The sequence below is a fragment of the Mus caroli genome, unplaced genomic scaffold (assembly GCF_978045245.1).
Source record: "Mus caroli unplaced genomic scaffold, Mus_caroli_1 scaffold_11, whole genome shotgun sequence".
Classification (NCBI taxonomy): Eukaryota; Metazoa; Chordata; class Mammalia; order Rodentia; family Muridae; genus Mus; species Mus caroli.
In genome coordinates this window covers 61,461,710-61,473,819 of record NW_028227266.1, presented here as the reverse complement: position 1 = coordinate 61,473,819, position 12,110 = coordinate 61,461,710, and the positions used below count along the sequence as shown (strand labels likewise).

The window sequence follows — 12,110 nt, the reverse complement described above, 5'->3', positions numbered from 1 at the left end:
AAGTGAGAGGTAGGGGGAGTCTTCACATAAGTGTTATTTTATGATTCTTTGAGATGACATTTGTGGTATAGCTACTAAAAGGCCATAGGTGTGAACATGAGCTCTGGTTTCCTAGGCCGTTCTTAACTGTCCTTCATGTACTGTTTACTTGTCAGTTTGCTTTTAGACTGTAGGTCACCTTGTCGGTGGAGCTCACTGCAGTGTCGTGGGATTGTTCTCTTGCCTCTGTGCACAAAGGACTAACTGAACAGCTTTATGACACTCTTTACTGAACTTGTATTCCATCCTTATTTGATTTCCGTAAACCTATGAAAAAAAGGCCAAAGAACAAATTAGTTCTGGCAATAGAGGATCCATTGCTTGTTTGCCATTAGCTAAGGCACTTATTAATCCATCAGCATTTCTAAGGTATGATCTAGTTGATGGTGCCAAATCAAATTTTTCTTTATCCTTTTATTACTATACACTTTTAGTGGCGGGCCATTTGTTTGTTTTTTGAAACCCAGAATCATATTGCCCACACTGGTCTCAGACTCACCATTCAGACTGGGAATGACCTTGAACAGCTTCCCTTCCCAAGTGCTGCGATTCCAGAACCAGACAAATATGGGAGTCACAGTGCTAGAACTCAGAGCTTCTTGCATGTTAGGCAAATGTTCTACTGATAACATCTCAGCTCCAAATTCAGTTTTTATATCTTAAATTAGACCTTAGCTGTGAAGTGCAAATTTCTACTGATGCTTAATATTCCATGAAGAAAGTATAGGTTGAGAGTCCGATGGGAGCTCAGTGCCAGCACATAAGCTCCCAGCTATAGAGCTATGGGGCTCTCCCTGATGCTTCATGTAGACAGGAAGTCAGGAAGGAGGAAGATGTCAATAAGGAGCAATAAGCCACGGACTTTATTTATGCTTTGAAAGAGACTTTCCTTTCACATTGCCTTTATTCCTATAATTTCCCCAGTGTCTTCACATCTTTCAGACATAAAGAATTTCTCCTAGGACTGCTAACATGCACAGCTGACAGTCTATCAGTATACGAGACTGTCGTCCTACAGTATAGTAAGCACTTTTCCAAAGCTGAGGGCAAGGACTTGGGTCTGACCTGTTTCCAGTAGGAGATGCACAAAGAAATAAAGCAGCATGATCTTGTTCAGGGTAGAGGCGCACAGAAAAGGTCACTCTGTTTCCTCCTGGTCCTCCTCTCTGTGCTTTGGACAAGATAAATGATGTTTCTCCTGGCTTACATTGTTAGTATGTTCAGAGTCCTTTTAAAATTCTTTATCACTTCCTGTGGCACACACCTTTAATCCCAGCACTCGGGAGGCAGAGGCAGGTGGATTTCTGAGTTCAAGGACAGCCAGGGCTACATAGAGAAACCCTGTCTCAAAAAAAGATGGCCTACTCGGCCATCATTGGGAAGAGAGGCCCCTTGGTCTTGCAAACTTTATATGCGCCAGGGCCAAGAAGTGGGAGGGGGTGGGTAGGGGAGCAGGGCGGGGTGGGGGGAGGGTATAGGGAACTTTCGGGATAGCATTTGAAATGTAAATAAAGAAAATATTTAATAAAAAAAATTGAAAAAAAATAAAGGCAAAGGGAAGGAAGAACAGAGTGGATGGGATGAGGGGTTTGTGGAGGGGTAACTGGGAAGGGGGATACCATTTGACATGTAAAAGAATAAACTGATTAATAAAAAAGTTGATTTCTAAAAGTCAAAAAAAAATTCTTTATCACTGCATCTGGTGGAAGTGGAGAGAAAATGGTGCTACTTTCTAGGTTGAAAAGGGGGCCCAGAAAGGTTAACTGTCTTCCCTAGAAGAACAGTAAATCATTGGAATCAGAACAGTAATTTAGGGCCCATGACAGTTGGTTTCCTTGGTAGACAAGGAAATTACACATTTCCCTGAAAGTTTTGCAAGCCAAGAACCTTTTCCTCTTTTAACTCACAAACATATGGAAAGTCTTTTTCATGAACTCACCAAATAATATCATTATAGGGAGTGAGTAGGTTACATGTTCTGTGGCTATTATGGACTTTGGAAACCCTGTGGTAGTGATGAAAATCATAATACCTTACTCCTTGTGCAGGTCCCCAGCAGTATTTCTACCTTGGGCCCAAGCAACAAGCAGTGTAAGATTAAAGATGACCTCCATATGTGGAGTAGAGTCAGCTGGTGTCAGCTCAGCCCACAATTATTGGGCAAGAAAAATGTCCCCAAATGTACTAGTGATGTCTGAGAGCCAGGGCTGTTGACTGTGTGGTGATGCCCAGTGAGGAGAGAGATTCAGAGTGCACATCTGTCTCTTCAGAGCTGCCCCAGCCATTATGCCTCACATCATAGAGGAAATGGGGGGTTTGGGCTTCACCCTGTGAACTGAGTACCTATTCAGAGATGAGGTTGGAGGCCATGCTGATCTCCAGGTCTTCTTTTGTCTAAATCGGTTCTTAACTTTTTTCAGGTTGAAGGCTGATGTTAAGAGAGTGTGTGAGGATTACAAATACAGCTCAGTGGTAAAGTGCTTGGCTAGCAAGCATGAGGCCCTAGGACAACACCCTTGTGTGCACGCACACACAATGTGAAAGCACAGTCAAAGAGATTCAGACATTCTCAACAAGAGTCTCACTGCTCTTATGGTAGACTATCCATGGTCACTGTGTTTGATATCCAAACATATTATGTAGAACATGGTTTTTATGAAAAACAAAACAAAAAAAAAAGCAAAAAAAAAAAAATGAAAATGTAAACATAACATTTTCCCATTTCCCTTTCCTTTTTCTAATCCCTCTGAAGTACCTCTTCCTTTGCTCACGCTCAAAATCACAGCCTCTTTTCTTTACATACAACACACACACACACACACACCAAATATATAAATACAACCTGCTCAGTCCATATGATGGACTGTTACTTGTATGTATATAATTTCAGAGCTGACCGTTTGATACCTGATAACCCATTAGGATCACCCCTGGGAAAGACTGTTTCTTCTAATCTCAGTATCCTTCAATTGTCTCTGTATAGTTCTTTGTCTAGGAGTGGTCCCTTGTCCAGGATTTTCCTGTAGCATGTCTGTTGGTATTATCCTTATTCAGGTCTTTTTAGGCAGCAGTATTGTTGGAGTATCAAAAGCTTCCCTATTGATCCTAGGAAATAGTCTAGGCAAGTTCCATGCTTCTCTGGCTCTTACACTCTTTCTTCCCCTCTTCCATGATATTAACTGAACCTTAGGTACAGTGGTTGTGGACACACCACGCTTTAAATCACAGTACATGCATATTGTATTTCGGGAAGTCATTATTACAGCCTGGGTTTTCAGCAGCACATACTAACATTGAACTTTCTCTTCCTTAAAGCTTGGGAAAATGCGACTGACAATCCCCTGTCGGGCACTTACCTGCTCCCACCTTCAGTGTTTTGATGCAACTCTTTACATTCAAATGAATGAGAAAAAACCAACATGGGTTTGTCCTGTCTGTGATAAGAAGGCCCCATATGAACACCTTATTATTGACGGGTATGTATATTTCTATCTCTTTTTGTTTTTCTGCTATTCAACACCTTATTATTGACGGGTATGTATATTTCTATCTCTTTTTGTTTTTCTGCTATTCAAGTTTGTTGCCGTCAGGTTTGAGATAAAACCTAGAGGTAATTTTTTCAAAGGTGTTTGTTTATGAAATTTTCATTATTCTAGAAATCAGTGAGTAACTAAAAGTGAGTAACTAGTATTGTAAATACTTTTCATCTTTTAGGATTTTAAAAAATTTATTTGGGAAGGTACATTGTAAACATTTAGCAGTTAGAAGACAGCATTGGAGAATTGGTTCTTTTCTTCTACCATCTATGTTTTGAGGATCAAACTTGGGCTGTTAGGCTTAGTGGCAGGAACCTTTCCACCATTTTGGTGTCTCTCCCCTCTTTAAAACATTTTTCTTTAAAGATTGATTGATTGATTGGTTTGTTGGTTGATTTTGTATGAGTACACTGTCACTCTCTTCAGACACACCAGAAGAGGGAGTCAGATCCCATTACAGATGGTTATAAGCCACCATGTGGTTGCTGGGAATTGAACTCAGAACCTCTGGAAGAGCAGTCAGTGCTCTTAACTGCTGAGCTATCTCTCCAGCCCTTTAAAATACTTTTTAGCATTGATTTTATTTATGGCTGTATGTATTCTGCTTGTTGTGAAAACACATGCTTTTTCCTCTTTTTTTTTTCAGCACCTTCTGTTTAGTATTTTAAAGCAGTAGTTCTAAGCAGACGATATATTGAGACGATATATTGACGATGTATTGAGTACATCTAAGACCTACAAAGTGCATGCATTAAGAGGATGCATGATCAAATTTTGAGATTCTAGCAATTCAAACTCATCAGATAAGTAAATAAATAAACAAATAAATAGCTTTGGTCCTAAACAAATGGCTTAGCAGTTAAGAGCTATACTGCTTTTATAGGTCACCCAAGTTCAGTTCCCAGCTCCAGTGTATCTGATACCCTTTTCTGGTTTCCATGTGCACATACACACACACACACACACACACACACACACACACACACACACACACACAAATAATTTAAGCAATTTGTAAATACTACAGGTTCTTTTCAAAGTTGGGCTTTTTAGTAGGATCTTGGCTTCTGTCCTGTCCACCAAGCCCTGCCACTTCTGTCCACTGTCAGGGCTCCCAGCCAAGGACAACCAGCTGATAGCAGTTCCTGTTGTTCTGCAGCTTCTGTTTCTAGCCTTGTCTTTCCCCTTTTGTGTTTTCGGTCTCTGTCCTCACCATTGCACACAGTGAGCAGAGGTTCTCCTTCTTAGCCATCTGTCTGTTGGTCTTGACCTGTGGATATTTGCCTGAGTCTGCCATTCCCCTTAAGTTTCTGGTTGCCTTTTTGCCACTGAACAAGAAACAAGGAAATGAATTGCAAGAAGGGAAAAATGCCTCCCTAATATTTCTAGTATTCTTCAGCAAAACACTCAAACAAGACAGATTATTTATAGTATATGAGAAAACATAAGAGCCTTGAAGACAATAATACAAGAATTGAATGTATTTGTCAATAGACTTACAACCCAGAGCTTTAAAAATGTCGAGTCTTGGGAGAATATGAAGAAGTAGTGTTTCCTGTTAGATTTTTCAGAAATGAAATGATAACTAACTTATAAATTTAGATTAATAGTAATATTTTACCAGCTCTGTATAGTATATATCTTAGTTCTTCCTTTTCTTATAATACAGATCTCTCTCGCTCTTTCAAAAACAGAAGAGGAAATAAAAGGCATTTTTAATAAAACTTCTGGTTTAGTTTTTACATAAATTTTGATTATATGCTACTAATAACTTTTAGTACCAGTATATTTTATTTGGATTTAACTGTTAGTTGGACATCTTTTAAAATTATTTATTTGTTTTATGTATATGAGTACACTGTAGCTTACTTCAGACACACCAGAAGAGGGCATCAGATCCCATTTCAGATGGTTGTGAGCCACCATGTGGTTTCCGGGAATTGAACCCAGGACCTCTGGAAAAACAGTGTTCTTAACCACTGAGCCATCTCTCTAGCCCTGGTTAGACATTTTTGTATATATCCCTTCAGTTTATCAAAGAAGATCTTATGAGCAATCTGCAAGTATAGAATGTAAAGTATAAAGAAAAAAATTGAATGAATATATATATATAATTTATATATATATATATTATATATATATAATACATATATATATATAATACATATATATATATATATATATATAAATTACCACTAGAGATAATTAGTGTGTGCTTTTATTCACACACAGAATCTTTTTTTGAGATATGTTTTTCCTTAACCACCTCAGTTTTTGTGAACATTTTTGTGTATCTTTAAAACTCTTGGGGATGAGATAAGGTGCTTGCTGCCAAGCCCAACAGCCTGAGTTTAAGACTTAGAACCCATGGGTGGAAGCAGAGAACCAACTCATACAAGTTGTCTTTAGACCTCCACATATGCACTGTGACACCTACCCACCCATATAGCACAAACTAAAGAAATATTTTTAAGTTGTCGTTTCTTTCCAGGTTCCATGGCATCTTTTTTTTTTTTTTAAGATTTATTTATTGGTTATATGTAAGTACACTGTAGCTGTCTTCAGACACTCCAGAAGAGGGAGTCAGATCTTGTTACGGATGGTTGTGAGCCACCATGTGGTTGCTGGGATTTGAACTCTGGACCTTCGGAAGAGCAGTCGGGTGCTCTTACCTGCTGAGCCATCTCACCAGCCCCCCATGGCATCTTTATGTAAACTGTTTCCTGTGTAGTGCATGTGTCAGAATGAATGTAGTTTGTCTGCTCTCCTTCCCTGTCTTCCATTTACTTCTCATAAAACACCTGCGATCTAAGTGTTCTGAATTATGGTTCTCATGTCTCTTCACTTAAAACATGTCCTATTGTCTGTCTAGGTTGTTTATGGAAATTCTAAAGTACTGCACAGACTGTGACGAGATACAGTTTAAGGAGGATGGCTCGTGGGCTCCAATGAGGTCAAAGAAGGAGGTTCAAGAAGTCACTGCCTCCTACAATGGAGTCGATGGTGAGTGGCTTTCCTTGGCCTGGGTGGTTGCTTGCTGTTGTGCTACATCATGGTTTTTAATGTAGAAATGCAGACTGTTGAAATTACTAAGCAGTGCAAATAGCTCAGTAATTCTTAGGTTATTGATTAAATGTCCACAAATAGCAGGATTCCTTTTAAATCAACTTTTTGCAAGCCTTAAGATTTTTATGGTACTAGATTTTCTTTTTTTCTTCTTTTTTTGTTTTCCTTTAGTTTTGTTTTGTTTTAGACTTTGGAGTCTCATATTTTGTATTCGCTTGGCTCTGCCTCCTGAATGCTAAGACCAAAGGTGTGCAGCACCATACTCAGCTACTTTAAATATTTTCGTATATGTGGGGATAGATTTGACTTTGGTGTTTTGTTAAGAGAGGACCAGTATTTTCTAGGTACTTTAGATGCTGTGTAGATAAACATATGTAACACACAATCCTGCTCTAAAACTACTTTTATTCTAAAGTAGATATAAAAGATGTATGTAGCCCTAGCTGTCCTGGAACTCACTATGTAAACCAGGCTGATCTTGAACTCATAGAGATCTTTTGCCTCTGCCTCCAGAATTATTGGAGTAATAAAGGCGTTAAGATATATTTTGATTATTCTAATTCAAAATTATTTTTCAAATAATTGATTAACAACCAATAAAAATGCCACCGTTTTGAAACCCAGTAAAGCAGAGCTACCTTACTTACATTGCTCTGCTACCCCGTGGTGTTGCTTTGCTAAGTGGATGTGCTCGGCTGCAGGGACACTGGGAGAAGAGGATTGACACGGGTCTTGTGTTTTAATCCTTCTTGCACAGGTTGCTTGAGCTCCACATTGGAGCATCAGGTAGCGTCCCACAACCAGTCCTCAAATAAAAACAAGAAAGTCGAGGTCATTGACCTAACCATTGACAGCTCATCAGATGAAGAGGAGGAAGAACCCCCTGCCAAGAGGACCTGTCCTTCCCTGTCTCCTACGTCACCACTAAGTAATAAAGGGTGAGTGCTGCTAGAACCTTTGCAAAACACTCATATATGAAAGTTCATCTGCAAAGTAGGGTCAAGGCTGCCAAGTAAACCATTGTGTGTGAATACAAAATGGAGATAGACTTCTCCTAGGGATGTGACGTTTTTGATGAAGTAAAGTACTGTTCTCCAAGAGTTTGTATTTAGGATTCATCATATCAAGAGATGTTTCTGGGCCTTGAGAGATGGCTCAGCAATTAAGAGTACTTGGTGTTCTACGCACAGTTCCTAGCACCCACATGGTGGCTCACAACCGCCTGTAATTTCTGCTCCAGGGGATCTGATGATGGATCTGATGACACCGTCTGGCTTCCAGGGGTTTTTAAAGAGATGACTCTGCTGCATTTAGCAGTTCTGATGCACATGAGGATCACCAAGAGGGTTTTGTTGGTTTGGTTTGGTTTGGTTTGGTTTGGGGGTTTGTTTGGGGTTTTTTTTTTTGTTTTTTGGTTTTTTGTTTTACATTTAACCAGGGTTGTTTTGTTTTGTTAAGACTTGTTTTATTTGTATGTATGTGCTTGTCAGAAACAACCTTCAGTAATTGGTTCTCTCCCTCTACCATGTGTCAAACTTTGATTGCCAGACTTAATAGCAAGTGCCTTTACCTACTGAGCAATCTCTCTAGCCCTCATTTAACCAATTTTTGATTAATACTGTAAATAAAATTACTCTTGCACCAGGTATGGTGGGATACACTTTTTAATCCCAGCACCTGGGAAGGGCCGAGGCAAATGGATCTCTGTGTGTTCCAGAACAGCCTGATAAATGTAATGAAACCCATTCTCAGGAAAGAAAGAAAGGGTGGGGGGAGGGAGGGAGAGGGAGAGAAAGAAGAAGGAGAAAGAGAAGAAGAAGAAGAAGAAAAGAAGAAGGGAAGGAAGGAAGGAAGAAGGAGGAAGAAAAGAAGAAGAGATGTCCTTTCCTCATATTTGAGGTGTTGCTCTCCTTTCAGAATCTGTTTACAGTCATTGTCCAGTTTTAGTCTGGTAGCAGCCATCTTGTTGAGAGTGTGTGCCGCATGAGCAGTTGAGCCACTAGCCTCCCCGCAGTGGACTTGTTCAGTGTAGACAGTACAGTTCTTCCTGTGAACTCTGATGCTCTGCCACTCTGCTGACCTTCATGCCCAGCCCAGACTTGGACAGCACAGTGCTCAGATACCTTAGTTAGCTCTTGGGAAATAGAGCAAGACTGATGTTCTCTGAATGTGAGGAGGCCCAATGAAGTGCCTTTCACAGCTCCTGTCTGGGTCAAAAACCACAAAGATTAGACTTCATTTTTGCTGCTTGTAGGTTTTAGAACACTAGCTTAAAAACTTGAACCTACTTGCTGTAAAATGAATTCCAGTTGAGCACTTACAGTAGAAAGCTGGATATACCAGGTCATTGAAGTTGGCTGCAGATGTGTGTGAGGTGCAGGAAAGAACTGCAGTGACTTGGGCTTTCCTGAAGTAGTCCTCTTTTGAAGACTTGTCTGTGTTTGCCAGGAGCCTCCCATCATGTTGTACCTTGGGGCTGGGATTTGTAGCACATGCTCATAACCCCATCACTCATAAGACTATTTGGGGCCAGCCTGAGCTAGAAGACATCCTGTCCAATAACAATAGCAGTCATAGGAGTGAAGACGACGTGGATGATGATGATGTCAACGTAGTAAGTGTTCTGAAGAACCTAGACACCCAGATGGAATGCTTAGGTGGCACATGAATCCTATGACAGACTCATGAGGGACAAAATGTGACCTTGGTGGATCTGGATATCTTCAGCCTCCCAAAGAAATCAGGAGACAACTGTATTGTTATTTTTTTTGTGTGCCATAATTGCAAAATTAAGATACGTTCTTTTGGGCTGGTGAGATGGCTCAGTGGGTAAGAGCACCCGACTGCTCTTCCGAAGGTCCAGAGTTCAAATCCCAGCAACCACATGGCGGCTCACAACCATCCGTAACAAGATCTGGCGCCCTCTTCTGGAGTGTCTGAAGACAGCTACAGTGTACTTACATATAATAAATAAATAAATCTTTTAAAAAAAAAAAAAAGATACGTTCTTTTGAAAAAAAAAAAATACAGCCGGGTGTGGTGGCGCACGCCTTTAATCCCAGCACTTGGGAGGCAGAGGCAGGCGGATTTCTGAGTTCGAGGCCAGCCTGGTCTACAAAGTGAGTTCCAGGACAGCCAGGGCTACACAGAGAAACCCTGTCTCGAAAAACCAAAAAAAAAAAGAAAAAGAAAAAAAATACTTTCTAAAAACAAGTATATAAATACTCTAGAGTTAATTTTACGGCTGTTAAAATAGTCATATGTGAACTATGCAGTATTTTTACTATCTGAGTATTTTTTTTTAAAGATTTATTTATTTATTATACATAAGCACACTATAGCTGTCTTCAGACACTCCAGAAGAGGGCGCCAGATCTCGTTACGGATGGTTGTGAGCCACCATGTGGTTGCTGGGATCTGAACTCTGGACCTTCGGAAGAGCAGTCGGGTGCTCTTACCCACTGAGCCATCTCACCAGCCCCTGAGTAATTTTTTTAATCAGGAAAACTTTGGAGTCTTTAGAAATCTAATATTTTTTCTTTGAATATTTATTATAGTTCTTTCCAAAATAGCCGTGTTTGTTATGTTTGGGAAATTATATTAGTTGCATTAACTACTCCCTGAATTTGCCCATGATAAATTGAGCCTAAATACAGCTCTGCAAAGGCCAGAGCCTTCTCTGTGGATATGTAGATAAAACCTGGATGTCTCCAGCATTTTAAAAGAATGGCTGCATCTGAGCACTATAAGTGTTCACAGTGACAACCAGCTGGTAGCTGTACCATGAAGCCCAGCAGGTCGTTTGCTACTGTGCATTATAACAAGGAAATGCTTGAGAGCACTCACAAATAGAAAGACAGGCAGCCATCCACAACTGGAAAGAATCAGGCCCTGTAGCACCTTGCTGAGTGTTCTATTCACCCAGAAGTTCCATACTGTTTGCTAGACTAGGGCGTTTGTGAAGACAAGCAGTCAGCTGCTTTCTCCTGTTAGAATCTCTTAAGCATAGACAAGGACACAGCTAAGGAAGATGGTGTTTTCTAGAGGTTTACATTCACATTGATTGAAACACTTCTGTGCAGCATCTGAGAGTGTCTTATGCTTACTATTCCATTCAGAAACGTATAGTGTATATTCATAATTAGGATTCTGTCCCTGGAAATTTAAGCTTTGTGTCATTTGAAGTACTCTGCCATTAAATTTGTACCTCTACCTACAAGTACCTGACATGGAGTTTTGGAAATAGAAGATCAGGGGATGTGGTTCACTGGATAAAGTACTGGCTATAAAAGCAGGATGATTCCCCAGATTCTGTGGAAGGCCAGATAAAGTAACATGCATATCTAAGTCAAGAAGGCAGACAGAGACAGGAGAAGGCCCTGAAACTCATAAGCCATCTGGCCCAGCATATCCACGAGTAGTGTAGGAATAGGCAAGGGGGAGCTGTTCTCTGCCCTCCTTGTATATGCATGCTGTAGCATGTGTGTACCACTCTAGTGCACAGACACACACTGCATTCGGAGTGAAGAGGCTGTAGTTCTCCCTTTCTCATTACTTTGTTAGGGTTGTGTGGATGGCGCACAACCCTTCTTAGGACTCTGTCCTAACTCTTTCAAAGTCAGTCCTTCCTTTATTTCTTCCTCCTCCTTTCTTTCCTTTTGTTTGGGGTGGTTTTGATTTTTGGTTTTGTTTTGGTTTTTTTGGTTTGGTTTGGTTTGGTTTTGGTCTCGTTTTAGCATTTCGAGACAGGGTTTCTCTGTGTAGCCCTGGCTGTCCTGGAACTCACTCTGTAGACCAGGCTGGCCTCAAACTCAGAGATCTACCTGCCTCTGCCTCCCAAGTGCTGGGATTAAAGGCTTGTGCCACCACAGCCTGGCTGTCCTTTTTCCTTAAGGGAAGGAAGGAGACAGGTTTGGCATCTGGCTGATAAAGCCTGCTGGTGCTTTTCTGGAGTTCCTTTTTCCCTTCAGTTCAACCCTTATTTCTTAATACCTCTCTCCCTCCTTTATACTTTGGGACACTTTGGTGTCTTGTCTGCTGCTTTGATTGGCTTCAACAGCCCTATTATTTGACTATACTGATGGCTAAGCTAGACACTGGGTGCACCAAAGTCACTCCAGAGTTCACCCTGAGCAAGCTTTAAGTCAGCTTTCTTCTCAGTACTCAGCTTGCTACATTGCCCTAGTTGTCTCTATTTTCCTTACCAGGGTATCTTAGGGTTTCTATTGCTGAGATGAAACAACATGACAAAAAAGCAAGTTGGCAGGGGAAGGGTTTGTTGGCTTACACTTTCACAGCACTGTTGATCATCTAAGGATTTTGGGGTAGAAACTCAAACAGAGCAGGAACCTGGAGGCAGGAGCTGATGCCCTCTGGAGAAGTGCTGCTTACTGGCTTACTCAGCCTGGTTTTTAACCAATCACTAGTTAAGAAAATGCTTTCCAGGCTCGCCCAGGACTGCAGAGGCAC

The 12,110-nt window shown here is 40.7% G+C and overlaps 1 protein-coding gene across 2 annotated transcripts in view; it reads left to right on the top strand.

The window, feature by feature from the left end:
* The window catches only part of Pias1 (protein inhibitor of activated STAT 1), a 110,754-nt gene that overhangs the window by 91,749 nt on the left and 6,895 nt on the right, over window positions 1–12,110 (top strand). For both annotated transcript variants that reach the window (XM_085844694.1, XM_021171432.3), the window contains exons 9-11: window positions 3,355–3,515; window positions 6,448–6,578; window positions 7,399–7,579. In XM_085844694.1, coding sequence (XP_085700820.1) covers window positions 3,355–3,515; window positions 6,448–6,578; window positions 7,399–7,579 — 473 coding nt within the window. The remainder of the gene's footprint in view (window positions 1–3,354; window positions 3,516–6,447; window positions 6,579–7,398; window positions 7,580–12,110) is intronic.